Below are 18,826 nucleotides of genomic sequence, written 5' to 3'. Positions count from 1 at the left end.
CCAACGCGTATGCTGACGCCAGGCTTTGGGGCTCCCTGTGAATCAGGTCTTTGACATAGCCTTCACAAGATATCGGGTGCAAGTTTCTTCGAAAGATGTTTACTGCCTCCTTTTCTTCTAAGTTGGAGAGTTGGTTGATTGCTTCCTGGAATCTTTTGATGAATTTCGGAAGGGGTTCCTTGCTTCTTTGTTGGATTGTTTCTAGGTGACACATCTGCAGCTCGTTCATTCGGTTGGCCCTAAATCTTTTCAAAAATATCTCACGGAAGTCTCTCCAGGAGTCCACACTCCGGGATGGTATGCGGCTGAACCATTTCTGAGCGCCCCCCTTCAGTGTTGATGCGAAGAATCGGCATCTAGTCAGGTCGCTGTAATCATAAATATTGGATATTTGCTCAAAATAGTTCAGATGCTCTTCAGGGTCAGCCAGCCCGTCAAAAGAGTCGAAATTGAAATGCTTCAGCCCTGACTCTCTAGGGGTGGCTTCCAGACTCTTTGTGAACGGGGTCGCTGCTGCCCCTACTTCCATGTCGCCCTCCACTTTCCTTTTAAGGTCTCGAAGGGCCCGGGCCATTTGTTCTTGCTTGGACTCCTTCTCCGGTTCTGAGTCTGAGGAAACGTGAATCCGGTGGGCCCTTCTCTTTAGCTTGGCCTCCTCCTCCCGGATCCTCCTTTCTATAGATTCTTGGGCTTTAGCCTCTTCTTCTTTCCGGATTCTCTCCCGGAGGGCAGCTTTTCTTATTTCATCTCTGGCGTCCTCTGGTGGCTTTTTTAAATTCTTCGCAATCCGGTCGAAGACGGATCCCCGAGATTCTCCGGACTGTTCTTTAGACCGCTCTCGCTGATCCCCTGGGCGGGTCTCCGGCTCGGCGTTCTGCTTTTCCTTCCACAAGTCCATAGCAGCCTGTATCTTTTCCGGGGTCATGCTTCCCCATGGGCTTGTGGTGATCCCTGTGTGTTTGTGGGCAGATTTTTCAATGACTATTCTCTGATCTCCTGGTTGGAGATTTTGAGAGGGAGTCCAGGTTATGGGGAACCCTTCGTCCAGGTCTTCCATGTCTCCATCCCTGGGTTGGGGAGGAGGCGGTAGGAAAGAGGTGGAAACTGCTGCTTTGCTTTTTCTTGTAGTCATGGTTACTTGGAAATGCTATGAATTTACAATAATAAACCTTGTAGAAACGGGTCTGAGAGATGGGTATTAGGGTTCTTACTGGGAGATGGTGTTTCGTGTTTCTCGGAGGTTCGACCCCTCCTTCTAGCGCCAATGATAATCCCAGATCACCCCGGGACCTTCTCCTTGCAGGGTCCGAACTCAAACTCCTTTTAGGCTGTGACGATGGTCGTGTGCGGTGTAGCTGTAGGGTGGGAACCTACAAAACAGAACCGGAGGGGGGTGGCGTCCCCGCGGAACCTCCGGCGTGAGGATGAGAAAGGGTTTTGAGGAGAAGAAGGGCAAAGTTGGGATTATGCAGATATATTTGTGAGGAGTACGTATGTGCATGTAAATATATGTGAGAGAGGGAGAGAGAGAGTATATCCTTGCTGGTTTTCTGTAACCTTCCTTCTGTTCTACCTTTTATAGGCCTCCTCCTAGGGTTTAGGGGTTTGTCCCTTTTCATCTGGACCGTAGGTTGGCCTTTTGGACTGTAGGGCATCTGGACACCTGGGATGCGTCAGAGTACTATCAGATCTGGACCGTAAGAACGTCCTGGATTCCGGGTGCCTGGAAGGTGGTGATGTTGCCACGTGTCCTGGGCTCCCCAAGGTCAACGCCGTCAGAGTACTATCAGATCTGGACCGTAGAAACGTTCTGGATCTCGGGAACCTGGACGGTGGTGATGCCGCCACGTGTCCTGGGGTCTTATGTTTGGGCCCTGGGCCTCTTCAATTGGGCCTAACTTATTATGGGATATCAGTACCCTTAAAATTAATGGGCACCTGTTTTACTTAAGAATCTTTTTGAGCATGTTCCTTGTTCCAATTCTAATGACCGAGTTCATATATGGGTTAAGTTTTACAATTTGCCTTTTCTTTACTGGATGGTAAAAAGCTTACTTTATGTTAGCCTAGCGGTCGATCAACCTCTAGCTCTTTCCCAAGATATTGTTGTGTTTGTTATTAAGGGTACTTCCGACCCATACCTAATCTAATCATGGTTTCCCTCTATACACACTCTGATGACTACAAGCAATGGTTAATCCACAGTACAATCGCTACTTTTCTCCTAAACATATTGGTTGTACTTGCCTTCACATTCATGATTTGATATCTATGGAAGGGAGCCAATTGTTGTTCGGCTCTATTTTACTTGTTCATGAACTTAAGTGTTATTCATCTAGTGGTTATAAAGATGAGTTGTTAGGTCCAAATGTGTTGCAGAGAGGGGGTGAATACAACTTTTTAGATTTATGAAGCAATAAATACCATGTAATAAATGAACACAATGATACAAGGAATATATATCTTATATATAACTTGAAAGTGTTGCTACAATATTCATTACATAAGTACAACAGAAGTAAAGAGGGTAGTAAATGATAATAAGCTCTGTGAATACTCTCTCTTTCTTTTTCAAGTGTTTCTCTCGATATTTCTCTCTTCTGAAAAATGTTACACAAGTACTTCTATTTATACTACTTGTAATCTATGACTTGTATTCTTCAAAAGATAAGATATGAGTGGCTCAATGTTGTCCACGTGAATCTTATATTACTTTGAAAGCTTGGAAATCAGCCACCTAGATGATGACATGTGTCATGTTGAAACTGCCCTCTATGTAGAACTTCTACATAGGAATTTCTACTTAGCTTCCCCAGTATGGGACTTAGAAATATTCGGCAGTCCTTGGAATTTCTACTTAGACTCTATCTCGAAATTTTAAGTAGAACTTCTATATAGGATTTTCTACATAGGAAATTCGAGATAGCTTCCTTCCTTCTGTACTTAGAAAATATTTCCACCTCCAGAATTTCTACTTGGCTCTAAGTAGAAACTTATCTACAATTTCTAGATAGGAATTTCTACATAGGTTCCCTAGTGAGTACTTAGAGAAATTTCGGGCTTCAACTTGAAACTTCAATGCAACATCTTGAACTTGTGATTTCTTCTTGTCTTCAATATTCTTGAACAAGCTCTTGAAAATGAATCTCTACTAATGACATAAACTTGCTATCAATCTCCTGACACTTGATGCAATGGTTTGGTTCATAAGTGACTAGTATTGATAGTGTTCTTGCTTCTGAATAAATTACCATATTCAATTAGTAATGTGGCTTTCCAATAAATGTTTTCCTGTTTATTCACTTGAAATCAATTAGCCCTATTGATACTGATGGTTACGATCTTGATTCTTTATGTTACAACTCGTTGAGGCATGAACAACTTTGTCTTGAACTTCTTCCAATGAATTCTTCTTTGATTGATCATAATTAACATGTTGAATTGTATCAACTACCTTTTCTTCATTTTGTATTGATTTCCTTGTGACTTCTTGTTCTTGATTGTCTTCCGGTTAAGTATCTTTTCTTTTAGTTGAGTTACATAAGTTACAGTGTTACAAGTTTAGACACTCTGCCTTTCAATCTCCCCCAATTTGATAGTCTAACAATGACATTCAAATTAAAGAGGGATAACTCAACTAAAAAATGAGACGAGAAAAGATAAGTAACATTAATGTCATTTTCAAATTACAACTGAATGAAAAATTGGAAAATAATACGAAGAACTGATAAAGTAAAACATAAGATAGACAGAGAATTCGGACCTCGAATTAAAGACCATTGGAATGATCTCTATCACCTGGATTATTTCATGCCTTCCAGTCAAACTCATATTACCTTATTGGATCCACTCTGATTCACGGTTACAGTATGGTAAGTTAGCCTATCTCGCATACCGTGATCAGGTAAATTTTCCTCAAATGAGTTTGAGCAACCAAAAGACATGAAGTTTTTCCAACTTCAAGTTCACACCCCTTTGAACTTTAATTCTAATTCCGTCTCCCCTTCCTAACTTTTTCAGCTTAATGCTTATCTTCTCTCTGTTTTCTACGCCTTTTTTCTTTTGATGTTCTTTCTTGTATGCTGGATCATGTAGTTGTGCCCATCTAGCATTCAACAGACTTACTACTTCCATCTCTAGAGGATTCTTGGGTTATGGATACGGATGTCTGAAAAGCCTTCTGAGTTTGTCCACCACCTGAGTAGTTCTGATCTTTAAAATATCCTCAAAGTTCTTCATGATGAGCTGAGATTTCCAGTGATTTTTATCAGCACGGTTAGTATTGTGGAACTAGCCACATCTAACTCCATTCGCCTCTTCTCATGTACTATCTCAGACAAGTACTTCAGTAGTCTCTGTTTCTCATCCACAAACATATCCTCTACATCACCCCATTTGAATTCTTCTAAAACTTTATCTAGAAATGCAGCATCTTGAGTCTGTAGCAGCCATTTCCTATTCATATGCAAGAAGGTTTGTTTCTGGTATGCATCAATGAAAACCAAGGCATCAGCTGTATCATTAGCGTAAGAGTGAATCCAGTATACACTGTCTCTTCCTGGAACACCAACTGCCTCCCTTATTTCTCCTTGTTCCAGTGGTCCGGAAGGAAGAGTCGGAGCTTCATCTACACTTTTCACAGCCTGTAGAATATTTCATTTTCTTTCCATAAGCTTCGGCTCAATCTTCACATTGTCTAGAGGATTTGGAGCAACGATATCACACTTCCATATCTCGTTGCACTTCTTGAAAATTATATTCTCAATGAACTCCACTGATTTCTCCTTAATATCAGAGGTGAATCCCTTACTCATCATTTGTCTACAGACAATTTTTAGAGCTTCCACCATTAGAGCCATTAAATCATTTTCTTCCATACTAATCCTCTTCATCCTTCCATCTACCACCATTTGAACAACATCAGGATTTGCTGAGAATTCTGGTCCCTTGTCCTCTGCTAGCTGCATTAACTGATCTCTGTACAGAATGCTAAGTTCCTCAGCTTGAGAGTATTGAATTTTAACTTCTAGCAAGAACAACTCTGACGCAGATCTTTTCAAAATGAATTGATCATCCATATACATGAAAGACATTGGGACTCCTTCAACCAAGGACAAAATAACCTACCACTCCTTAACCATCGCATTGTATCCAACACAGACTTTAGAAATCATCCTTTTCAAAGCACTTATGTAGTCCATAGTCAGTGGATTCTGCAGGTTCAAGTTGTAGAACAAATTACTACCTCCCTGTTATGAATTCCATTCGTACAAGTTCCCATTAGTAACTTTCATGTATCATCCCATTTCTGTCCAATCCTTCATTTGTCCAAATCAATCTAAGGACCAGCTAACCTGGCAAGCTCATGATCATATTGCTTCTCATTTAGCTCCACTTGCTTCTCAAAGAAAGTAGCCTTATCTTGCATCATCTTCATTTTATAGAACTGAGCTTATTCGTAGGCTAACTTTGGAGCTTTCAGGGTCTCCTCGTCAACAGGAACTCTTCAGTAGACGCCCCAACACCTCCACTTTGTTCCTCTAAGGATCTCTTAATAGCATGTGCTAGAGGCACGTCCTCCATATCAGAATCAGAGTCAACAGGGACTTCTTCCTGTCGATCACTAAAGTCAGTGAATGGCTCTTCTTGTTCAACCACCACTGTTTAACGCTTTCTCTTCCTCTGAGCCTCCTCATCAGTCACTGGCTCACTTTTCTTCTGAGAACTGTTAGCTTCATCAACCGTTTTCTGAAGGTTCAGATTTTCCAGATCAATCATTTCAATAGTTCGTGATTGTTGTCTCGTCTCATTTCCTCTCTCCCTCTTAGGTGAGTTATCCTGAACACCACCTTTATCAGATCCTCCAGCAGCATAGGAACCACCAAAACCAGATCTAGAAGGTCCAGTACCAGCTCCACCAGCAACACTAGCACCATCATCATCCGGGGGAGGTTGATTGTATTCCTCATCAACGCACTTTGGGGGAACCAAGTGCCTAACTGCATACATCATTCTACTGACCTCCGTCGCCATGGTATGCAGAACGCTCTCGACTGCCGCCATTCTGTCATAAAGAGTGCTACCCAAGACACCACCAGTATGGCCCAAGTCATTCACTTTGTTTGTCAACTCATTGAATGCTATAGCTTGACCTACCATTCGTGCTACGTAGTCATCAAGAGCTCTCCTGTTATCTCCAACATTGATCCCCAACTGGCCCATCGATTGCCCGAACTGCTTCATCTGAGTCTCAATTACTGTCATACGAGTATCAAGATTTTCAAGAACCTGGGACGGTGTTTGGCTTAGGTGTCCTCACTCTAAAGATCCTGTTGTTACTGTTTTCGCTCGGTTTCGGGCCTTAAAAATGAAGGTCCCTCACTCCCTAAACGCTCACACACACTCCCTGTCTCGCGCTCGTCTATGTCTTCAAAAACATGACTAAGATTAAAAGCAGTACCTGCAAAAACTGGATAAGTAAAATTAGTAGCAGTTATGGGATCTAAGTATCCTGTCTTGTCCTGAGTTGGAATCTCAGGCTGAGAGGCTGCAGAGTGTTCAATTACAACATGAGAACTGATCATCTCTGCAATATCACTACGTACCGTTGAAGGTACTTTAGAAGCAATTGAAACTTCAGGCCTATCTGAAATAACAGGCTCTTCAGAAGGCATAAAATCTTCACCAAAATTCCTAGGTGTTGAATGTGCAATGGGGGAACCACTCACATGAGTTGTAGTGGTTGTGAGAGACACACTAGGTTTGGACTGGGCTGTTGAAGTTGCAGCATGTAAAATTTTAGCTCACTTCCTTATAACTGGCTGCACTTCGGGGTTACTCTCATCAGAATTCTTACCTAATTCTATAGATGCCGGCCTTTTAGCTCCCGTTACAAGGGGTGACAGAGAAGAAGTTAGGGAATTAGACTCAGAAATTTGGCTATCACTGTAATAACCCCAAAATTTTGGACTTTTTGTAACCCTTATGAATAGTGATTTTGCTGATTATGCTGAATAAGAAAACTTTTCATACCACACTTTATAGGGGTTCTTTTATTGTTATTCTGAGATCTTATTAGTACTCTATATGGCATATAAGTGTATGTGAAGATCGTCAGAATCCAAATTCGAACACTTTGATTTTTCCCGAAAATCCACCAGATTCCGAAAGAATTGAGTATAAGGTAACAGGATAAAAATGATTTAAATTCAAGGATTATAAGAGAGGATCATAAAAGGAATATAATGTATTGAGAAAGGTTAAGGGAACCCAAGTAATAAGATCCCGGGTATGATCCCTCAAACGATAAACGAAAACGAAAGTTAAGCGAACCGTATAACAGATCAGCGATCATTAGCCAAGTAATTAGGAGTTAATCAAAGAGGTTAGTGATGATGATGTCATCACACCAACAAGAAGAAGACAAGTGTGGGAAGATGATATAAGAGGATGACATAAGCATGACACAATGGGAAGGAATTGTTGGTTGATTATAAGCCACACAAATTTTACCATGGTAAAAGGTTAATTAACAACAAAAACAAAGCAACCAAGCAAGCAAACACATTCATTTTTCTTCCCCCCATCTCCTTGCTCACGGTTTTTTGAAGAAAAACAAGAAGAAAAATTTCCAAACCCAAGCTCCACTCAATCATAATTCAAGAGGTTTGTTTCTTTGGATCCTATATTTCATAACTAAGAAGAGCAAGTAGTTTGAGTGCTTGAATCAATGGTTTTCTATCTCAAACAAATTATTTTATTTTAGGGTGAATAGTAACTTTCAAGAACAAATTTTTGATTCTTGATTTTATTTGTAAGGTCAAGGTAGCTTAAGCATAGATAAAGGCTTCCATGGGCATTCCAAGGATCTTTCATGGATTAAAAGCTTCAAGGAAGGTATAAAACTTCAAACATTAGTTTTAATTTGAATATTTAGGAGTGGTTTTGATTAATATAGTTCATGAGAAGCATGATGCTTGTGGGTTTAAAGTTTGGTTGGGTTTGTAGCGATTTGGATGATTGAATCTTGTTTATAGTTAATGAAACTTAAGTATAAGCTTTTAGTTCATGATTGAGAGTAGTATAAATTGGAAATCTTGAGATGTTGGGGCTGTTGTAGTAGAGTATGGATGGAGTTTGGTTGTAGTAATGATTGTGGGATTGATTGTGGATTGATTTGGAGTTGTACAAATTTGGTAATCGCGTAAATATAGCCGTCGTAATGCCCGATTTACCTTAGACTGCTTTTGTTCTTAACATCAGGACCCGTGAAATCACTGTTAGATTTTGACCATTGCCATGATTAGATAGTTCATGTTACAAGCTTCATTTTGATATGTGGTTCGCTTAAATCCGATGTACGGTTTAGGAGAAACGACCGTTTTAAGTAACGGCGTTTCGCGACCGAACCATTACCCCTCGCCTTACTTTGAAACCTTGGTTAAGGCCCTTAAATGACTAATTGGAATATGAAACAATTATGTAAAGTGGATTAGGCAGTTGATAGGGTACTCGCGAAAGAATCGCCTTAAAATTCCTAATGGTTAATTTATTAAAAATGGTGGAGCCGAGGGTACTCGAGCGACTTAAGTGAATCGTTAAGCACGAAAGCGAACGTTAGGGTCTAATTGGTTAAAGTATAGATTCTTAAGTGACTTTGGTTTAATTCCAACTTATATATTGTTTATAGGTTACCAGACTCATCCCAGGACTTTTACCACCCCCAGTCGCTCAGGCAAGTTTTCTACCCGTTATACTGTTGTTGTGATGTAAATATATGTATATGCATTATCTTGTGATAAGTGCATGATTGTTATTAGCAAATCTTGCGATATATTAGAGCATGCTGATATGGTATATATGCATGTCTGTTTCGTAATCTTGATATCTCTTTGTTGATTCAAATGCTTATAAGTTGCATAATACCTATGCTAGAGATAAGCAGTAGTTGCGTATACCCTTAGTATAGGGGACCCAAAGGTGAACATTTTCTAAACTGGGAGTCAATGTTCCCGAGTATAATATATATATATATATATATATATTTATATATATAAATATAGTTTTCAAAACTATTAATCGAATAAGGTTTATTCGATAACTTTATTTTATTTAATGAATATTATTTTGAATATTCATTCGAGGACTTATGACTCCGCTTATTTTATTAAATGAATATTATTTTGAATATTCATTCGAGGACTTATGACTCCGCTTCATTTATTAAATAATATTCTTTATTTTATTAAAGAATAATGTTTCGATAATCAAACTTATTTTCGATTATTCAAATAAAGATCGTACTTTTGTATAAGTATATTTTTGGTTATTTATTATTTATTTCAAGTATAAGTTTTAAAATTTCAACTTCAATTATTTTAATAAGAATTATCCTTATGGGAATATTATTTAAATAATATTCAGATATTTTCTAATATATCGGGACTGATTTATTTCATTAAATCAGCATTACTCCAAACATTCTTAAAAATGTTTTCGAGTCTTCAAAATGATTTTAAAAGTTAGAGTGTATCCCAAAACTCGTTTTCAAATTTAAGATCTTCCTTTTGAAGGGGATTTAAATACTCGCTTAAAAATTGAGGGATCCGGCTCTGTGGTGTATTTTATATTCACAACGAGGTTGTTGTTTTGATAAATGAATTGATTACTTACCCAACGTTCGGGAAGTAAGTCCATCTAATTGAGTCGGCATAAGCGACAGGCCGGGGTACGGTCTATAAAAGTGTAAGTGGCTGGGTGGCAGCCCATCAATGCGTAAGAGGTCGGGTGGCGGTCCAGCACAAGGTCCTAATGAGGCCAGGGTGATGACCGGTGGGGGATTCATCCATCTACTAGTAGAAAAGGTTACTTATTGGTATCTTTGCCTGATCAGCAAGATATCAGGTTTATGCCAAAATTCTTTTCTTTCCAAAATTCATTGGATATTGAAACTGTGTTCATACTTTACATGACAGAGGTTTTCAGGAAATGTATGAGAGATATATATATATGGATATATATATATCGGGATTTAATGAAGTATCTCGTAACTTCATTTCATTCAATAATATTTCAAAGATCGAATCTATGCAAGTCTTATCTTGTAGTCTCATCTATGTGATGAACTTTTGAAACTGGTTATAACTTGAACGGTGGTAGTTCAAGTAGTATTTGGAAAAGATATAAGTATATTGGGGTATCTTGTAACTTCATCTTTTCAACTTATATCTGGTTAATGATTATCTTAGGCATGACAAAGATTTTCAGAAAAACGTTGAGACAAGGTTAAATATATAAGATCACCTTGCAACGATATTTTTATACAGTTATAAACTGGAACTCTGTGTATATTATACATGGTAGAGGATTTCAAAGATTTTGAAAATTATATAAGTATATATACTGAATATTTTGCGACTTTGTCGCGTTAAGATATCAAACTTGGTTCATTTCTTCTTGACCAAGACTTTCATGTGTACTATGAGAATGCTCATATATTGTTAATTATTATATATATTATTTCGGTGGTCTTGTTGCTCACCCTTGCTTTCTTCTTTCATCACACAACAACAGATAGACATGATGAACAGGACCAAGCTCCTAATTCGTGAGCGGATAGGAAATGTTCCGCAGTTTCCTGTAGGCGTTGATGCCGTTGTAGCTGAGGTAGGAACTACTAATAGGCTAGGCTTTCAACTTTTGTTGTACCAGACTTATGTACATTTATGAATTGTAATAATGGAAAATAATATGTAAATTTATTCAGAAACCCTTTTGAGGTGTAATGACTTATAATTGTGGAATAAAATGACTTGTGTTATTTTTGGTATTCATCTTTGAGACTATAACTTGTGGTGTGTGTGTATTGTGGGGTCACAGTACGCAGTAGATGATTGTTTATTAAGAATTAGGTGTTATTAAGGGAAATGGAACTCGTGACAACCCGGATCCCCGACCCCGGATTTGGGGGTATTACAATCACCCTAGGATAGATTCTGCGGGCTAGCAGAATCTTGGGCCACAGAATCAAAATTAAAGGAAGAAGAAGTATCAGTACTGTGAACAGAGGGTTGCTCATGTTCAAAGAAATTACCTCCTTCATTATCTTGTCCAGCAAGGGGATCAGAATCAGCATGTGTTGACCTAGGAGAAGGTTGCTTTTCCCTTTGCCCGACAGTGAATTGACTGTGAGATTGGCCATCATCTTGGTCATCATCAAGATGCTCGTCAGGAATCCCTTGAAAGGCGTCAGTATTAGCAGATGGATTATGAGCATGTGATGATATTTGTGAATTCCATGCTAGAGAAGTGACACCAGCATCATAAGAAAGCCACACTCAAACATTCTCAGGAATAGACATGGGTTTACCCTGATGTTTATCCTGGTTAGCAATAGTAGTTGGTGACTTAGTACCCATACCAATAGATGCAGAAGTGGGACTCCCAGAAAATGCATGCCTAACAGATAAAGCACTAGACAGTACTAAATGATTAATAAGCATTTGCAGATGAGGATACCAGCAGACAACATCAGTAATTGCAATGTCCCTGGTAGCAGGTGATCCCAGTTCACGGGCTAGGGAAACACCAAAAATTTGCATAGGAATCAGAATTTGATGAAAGTCTCTTTCTCGTGCATGAAAACATCTAGTAATAGCTTCGAAAAAGTAATTCCATTCCACATGAAAGAATTGTTTCTGAATGCTGACAGTGGATATTTGTCCAGTAGGAGGATAACAACCAATTTCCTCAAAAAACTTAAGGCGTTCTGCCGCTGTAGGTTTAGAGTCATAAGAATCCTTGACTGGGAAACCAAGCACTCTATTAAAAACTGCCTCTATAACCTCATAATCCTGACCGCTAAGGTAAACCAGAAACCATAGGGGATTGATTTACTCCCAAAAGTAACCAAACTAGTCCATTATTGCTGCAACGCATCATGGACCAGTGTTGGTTTTGCAGTAAAAGCAATACTAGCCTTGGAGTAGAAATTGAGAAATCGTACCCAAAACTTGAAATGCGGGAGTTGATCACCAATTTCCATTGTAATGTTATAAAAATTATTTTTAGCAAGTGAAATTTGGTGAGCCATTTTTTTTTGAAAAAAAAATTCCTTGAATTAATTGGATTTTTGTGAAAATAAAACAAACAATACAGACAATTAAGCAAGGAAATAACAAAAGTGCAAGTAAATTCCTTTTAATTAACAAAGAAGATGAAGAGGCGTAATCTTGTAACTAAATGACAGAATTAGAAGCAACAATCACAGCCGTAACAAACAAACTACTGTAATAATAATCTATTGAGAACAAATCCAAACCAAGTTTGCAACACCGATGTGAAAGTATGTGTATAGGCGTGTGTATATATATCGAAATAATATGAATAGTCACGGTGAAACACATTAAAACTACAGGTATAATCGATGCAGACAAGTAATGGAGAATAAAAATGGGCAGCAGTTTGTTATATGTAAGAGATTAGACACACAAAATAGTATCAAGGCTGTGATTATGATAATCGCTGGGAGGGAGGGTGGGGGCTGCTGTAAAAACTAGGGTTAAAAAAAAGGGTAAAAGTGAAAGTAAAATCGGGTTAGCGATGTATATATAGATATTATAATGAAATGACAAAAATACCCCTGTGAAAATGAGTAAAAACTCTAAGTACACACTAGGGAATCTAAGTCGAACATTATGTCAAAATTTGACTTGAGTTTCGACATAGGGACTAACTCGAAATACAGGCACTTAGTCAAATAAACAGCATAAAACCCTCTAGAGAAACCTAAGTCAAATTTCAAGTCGAAATTCGAGATAAGTTTCGAGATAGGAGTTATCTCGAAATTCCCTGAACCCTTAAACAAATTCTAAGTACCACCTGGGAATTCTATCTCGAACATTAAGTATGTTGAGCAAGATTGAAGTTGTATGCTTATCTCAACAATACTGGTTTGGATAACTCAACATAGGACAAGGAATTTAAAATAATCTATGTTCTACTAGGATCAGTACAGATTGGTTATTGGGTATATGCACAAAAGGTTTTGATTAGCTGCAGTGAAGAAGACGTCAACAACGATCCGTATAAACAAAAGAAACACTCGATGTGCAAAAGAAATGCTGTAAACTTTATTCACGCGGGACCCACAGGAGTATGCATTTGGTTTCCATTTGCTAATTCACCAAGCGAAAACAAAGAAACAAAGCTTTGCAAGAAAGAGAGCAAGTGGCAGTTTTTTTTGTTTAATATATTTTGCATGCATTCGGCATTTTCTTGGTTATTAAACAAAAAGAAACCAAAGTTCACTCAGCTGTAGTGCAAGGGATTGAACAAAAAAATAAATAAAGAAATATATTGCAAATTCATGCACATGGTGGGACCCAGCATTCTGTGAACACATAAATGATTCAAGTGAAATACAAAGGAAATGTCAGATGCGGTTGTCTTGCTTGTTTCTCGCTCCTCTCACGCATGGCGCGCACGTGTGGCGACCTCCTCTTGAGTTTCCACGTGCAACACAATTATATCCCTCCATGTCTGCTTGCTGTGTGTCGAGAAAAGAAATCAAATCTAGCAAAACAAACAGAAATTGCAAATTACTATCTTCTACTCCTCAAGGTCGCCATAGGCAAATGAGTCTCAAAGGCAAAAGACGGCATTGAATTACATTTAGTCACCTCAGACACTATCTTTGATCGCCACAGATATTATTCCAAGTGCTACAGACTCTTGATCTCCATAGAATTAATCCTGCAAGCTGTAAATTGGAACGCTTGGATGAAAATTGTCCACATGTTATCTTCTATCTCTCCTACATTCTACCATCTACAAAAACAAACGAATTACAGCAGAAAAAAAATACTTCTCAGCAAAAACACTATCAAAGCTTTGCAGAATTTTTCTTGTAGAGTTAGTTGATTTCATTTATTTAAATTAAGGAGAGAAGTGCTGCCCAATTTATTTCACACCAATTAAAGCCTTACAAACTTGTAACACTCATTATTTAAAGCTCTATTGATTGTATTTAATATCTTTTGATAGAAGCTTTGAATTCTTAGAGTGATGGATAGAACCCTAGATTGATAGTTATTATTTCAGTTCTCTCTATATTTGTTGCTTCGAATTATTTATATTCGAAGTTATAAGCAAACCTTATGGTTTAATTTCTTAATAATAAAAATTATTCCGTGAATCTCTTTGTGTTTGTTTATTTTATTTTCAAGATTTATTTTCCGTTGCAATTAATTTTAGAAAATGAAGAATATACATTCACCCCCCTGTATGTACATTTGGACCTAACAATTGGTATCAGAGCTTGGTGATCGATAAACAGATCTGATCCATTAGATTAGCAAGTTTTGTTGTTGATTTTGGTTGTATGGAGTCCGGGAGTGCTTCCGGTGTGTAGATCTGATTTGGATTTGTTGGTTTTGACTTGACTGGTTTGGTATTGTTGATTGACTGGGTTATCATATTTTGAGACGGCTTATTGCAAATTTTTCTCAGATTTGAAAAGATGAGTTCGCAGAAAGTTAGTAGTATCAAGGTTTCTCTGTTTGATAAATCGAGATATAATCAATGGAAAAAGAAAATGCTATTGTATATTCGGGCATCGAATCCAGAGTATATGAGAGTATTGAGAGAAGAAAGACATATGCCAATGAAGGATCATCCGTAGTTGCCTAATATGAGAATGTCATGTCCTGAAGCTGAATGTAGTGCACCTGACAAAGAATTGATAGCTCTGGATGAAGGCCTGCAGCTTATTTTGGTGGATTCGATGGATGATGATATGAGTCACCAAATTATGGTCTGTGAGAGTGCAAAGCACATGTGGGAAACCATAGAACTGCTTATGGAAGGAACTGAAGATGTCAGGCAGAATCGATTGGATATATTGATTTCACAATATGAGGCCTTTAAGTCCTTGCCTGGAGAAAGTATAACTCAGGTCTTTGAAAGACTGGACAAGCTGCTAAATGAATTAAGTATTCATGGCAAGACTTATCCTCAGAGAGAAGTCAACAGAAAGTTTATGCTTGTCCTACCTCACCATTTAGAGAACAAGGCTTCATTTGTTCGTGAGCGTGTTGACTTTGAAACCATGACACTTGAGAAGTTATATGGTAAGCTGAAGACTCATGAAATGGAGCAGGAACAGAGGAAAATCATCTATGGTAGAGGAACAGTTGATAGCAAGAATGCTGAACTACTCAAGACAACTGCTCTTGTAGCCAGTGGAATCAAAGAGCTTGACATTGTTGCTGAAAAGCCTAAGTCTAAAGATGAAACGCTCTTTGAGGCTGAGATGGATGATGTAAACCTCTCTGGGAGTCCAAGTGACTACTACACCACTGAGGAGCTGCAAAGCATGAAAGATCCTACTATGGCCAATCTAGTAGGGATGTTCAGTAACATCAGGTTTAGAAGAAAGCAAGGTTTTAGGGGTTCTGGAAGCAGCAACTGTGGTCAAAGGTCAAGTTCATCTTCTGGATCAGGTTACAAGACAGGGATAGTTGATAAAAGCAAGTTTAGATGCTATAATTGTGATGAGGTTGGGCACTTTACCACTGAATGTAGGAAGCCTCAACAAACAAAGATAAATGCAAAGCTTATCAGGAAAAGGACTCAGGTAGCTTAAGGAAGTATCCAGTGAAATCTTACATAGCTGAGGGGAAGAGCTGGGATGACACTGATGATGATGAAGAGTAATATGGAAATCTTGCATTGATGGCAGAATCTTCTTCTCATGTAACATTTCCAACTATTTGTGCTTTACCTCCAGATAACTTGTATGAGAATGAACACTGTGTCACCTTCAGGCAGACTGTCCTAGTGTATGGAAATGCTATTTCTCATCACTATCTTAAGGCACGATGCAATAAAAAGGAATGCATTGAACAACATGATGTCGTAAAAGAAGTGTATAGAAACGTTAGTACTACACTAAGATGTACTATGCTTGATGTCGAAGACCTTAAAGTAGAACTGAAGAAAGTTAAAGATGAAAATGATAAGTTAGTTCTTGATAGGGTCAGTGTTGAGAATCTTAAGCAAACTAATAAATATTTAGAGCTTAAGATCACTAAGAAAGGTTAAAGTAGACACTGTCAAGAATGCTTATGTGCATAACATGCCTAACATGCCTAAAGTTTCTAAGTGATAGGGAAGAAAATAAGGCTTGGGTATGTAATTAATGTTGCATTAATCATATCAGAATTGGGCCAACAGCTAGGCCCATTTGAGAAGGCCGAAAACCCTGAATATTAATTAATTTCGTAATTAATTAATAAGGGATAAGTCAGCTGATAAGATGAGTCCTAGTGGAGAAATAAATCCTTGTAGATTGACCTCCAAGGAACCTGGTGGGATAAGGAATCATCTTCCTACTTCTTAGGACTCCAAAGTCCATTCTAATTCTGAGACTTGACCACCAAGTCTCCTAACCCAAGTCCAATTCAAGGACTCCCAACATCTATATAAGGGACCTCACCCCACAAATCAGAACTACATTTTTGACTTGATCCTTGGCAATCAGCAAAGTACGTAGGCATCTTGTTAAGGCAGATCGAGTCACGAGACAAAAGAGAAGTCAAATCGAGCCTCGAAGCTCACGTTCCCTAGTAATAAACCCAGTAATTATTATACCTTAGTTTTTGATCCATAACATTTAGCACCGTCTGTGGGAAAGCACAACAACAACCATGGCGAGACCTCCATCAGTTCTTCTTCTTTACTATCATCAATTTGATAAATGGCTATTCTGAGAGCTTGAATGGATGTTCTTTCAAGTCCATCGCCAAGTCTGATAACCTTAGGATGTGAAGAGTTTTCATTATAACATAAGCATCTTCCTTTCAGAATAACTTCCACCTTAGAAGAATTCTTCAGCATAGGAATTTCTCTTCCATTACCTTCAGTAATCGTTGGACTGTAATGAGAAGTCTTTGTACCAGAGATTCTGCATAGATCTCTTATAGCCTTCAAAATATATTATGACCATCTTCTTGTAACATCAGATTTTACTTCCAGAAGATAGTGAATATGTTGAAGTTCTCTAATAGACTTATTTAATACATCAGTATCAGCTAATCTATAAGTCCTTCCATCATTGAGAAATAAGATCAATTTCTCTTTTAGATTCTCCTTATCATGAGCATCTATCACAACTTGAGCAGACAACACCTTGTCAAGGTGCCTTTGTTTGATTTGTTCATATGGTTTGTCTGTCAATATGAAAGGATCTCTTAGAGTAACCTCTACTCCTGTTTGAATCTTCTCTTCGTTAGAACCTAATCCAGCTCTATCTCTAGGTTGCTTAGATTTCAACCCAAATGTAGCAAGTTGATTAATCATGAGATTGCATTTTGGTTCAACTGGAGTAGCTTTCTTCCATAACAGCTTCTTCTTATCAGCAATTATCATTTTATCCAAATCAATTTGAGCATTGTCAGTAGTTGATGTCTTGACAGCTTGATCAGAATTTGTTGTTTCTTCTGTACCTTCTTGTCCTTTATTCTGAACAACAACTTGAGCAGTGTCAGAGGTTATTTTAGAATCTTCATTTATCTTTCTTCTTTTCATAATTTGAACAGTTTCATCTTCAACAAGATTATCATCAGTTACTTAAACCATTTTACACACTGGTTTCATCAGATCTTGAGAAGTTTTCAAATCTAGTGACTTGGTTGGTTCATAAATTTTTCTTTTCCCTTTGTCTTTGGGATCACTCACAGTCTGTGATCTAGTCTTGAACTTTGAAGTTTCAGAATTTGACTTTTCCTTGATCACAATGCCTTTTTCCTTAGGCCTTGGAGGTTTCTTTGCATCAGAAGCTTTAGACTTAGGATTTGTCTTCTCAGCAGCAAATCTAGCTTCTTCCTCCTTGAGAGTTTCTAAATCCATTCCTGGATTGTGTTTTAGAAATAATCTTCTTTCTATCTCCTCATCAAGTGTCTGGATTTTAGGATCTTTGTAATAAACAGTAGTCTGCTTCCCCTTTAACTTCAAAGTTTGCAAAAACTTCTGAGAGTCTTCAGATCCTGACTGAATCAGAATATCAGAACTTGACATCGGACTTTGCTTATCACCACTTGACTTCAGTCTTTGAGCATTCACAGCATCAAAACTTGACTTGTTCTTAATAGAAGATTTTCCTTGAACTTTTCTTTGACCTCTGCTCTTTTCAGAGTTTCCCTGGTCATCACCTTTATCATCCTTTTTCTTCAATTCTTGAGTAGGTGAGCATTTGGACTTAACTACCTTCTCTCCTTTTTGGCATCATCAGGAAGTAAGAGAGAAAGAAGAAGTTCAACTGAAGATTGGATTTCATCCAATTGAGCTTTCTGAGAAGCTTGATTAGCCAGAACCACAGCAATTTGGGCATGTTGCTTCTCTTGAGTTTTCTCAATGGCTGCAACTTTTTCAGAAATAGGTCTGATATACCTGTTCTTGTCAAGCTTGATCTGTAGATTGAAATTATCAGCTTGTTCCCTGAGTGTATCAACCTTTTCATGAGTAGAAGTATGTAGACCTTGAAGATGTTTTGTAGACAGAGATGTGATCTTGAGTTGTGTCTTGAAATCAGCATTTGTGAGCAACTCATCAGCTTTTGCAATATGCTCTGTCAGAACTTTAGAACATGGAATAAAATCTGATTCATTCTACTTCTTGGTCCACTCAACACCTCTATGAGTATCCTCCCAAGGAATAGGTGCTTCCTTTTCAACAAATTTCTTCACCAATTCTTCCTTGCCCAGAGTAGGTACTGGAGTCTCAACGGAAACACTGTCATCAGAACTTGAGGAAGACTCATTCTGTTCTG

The 18,826-nt window shown here is 38.1% G+C and overlaps 1 protein-coding gene across 1 annotated transcript; it reads left to right on the top strand.

The window, feature by feature from the left end:
* Positions 1–14,689: 14,689 nt before the first annotated feature.
* Positions 14,690–15,643, top strand: LOC141665693 (uncharacterized). Its single transcript, XM_074471679.1, has one exon. It carries the CDS (start codon positions 14,690–14,692, stop codon positions 15,641–15,643), a length of 954 nt encoding a protein of 317 aa, XP_074327780.1.
* The last annotated feature ends 3,183 nt before the right edge of the window (positions 15,644–18,826 follow it).

The sequence above is a fragment of the Apium graveolens genome, chromosome 6 (assembly GCF_009905375.1).
Source record: "Apium graveolens cultivar Ventura chromosome 6, ASM990537v1, whole genome shotgun sequence".
NCBI classification, from domain to species: Eukaryota; Viridiplantae; Streptophyta; class Magnoliopsida; order Apiales; family Apiaceae; genus Apium; species Apium graveolens.
This window is presented reverse-complemented; position numbering and strand designations above follow the sequence as displayed.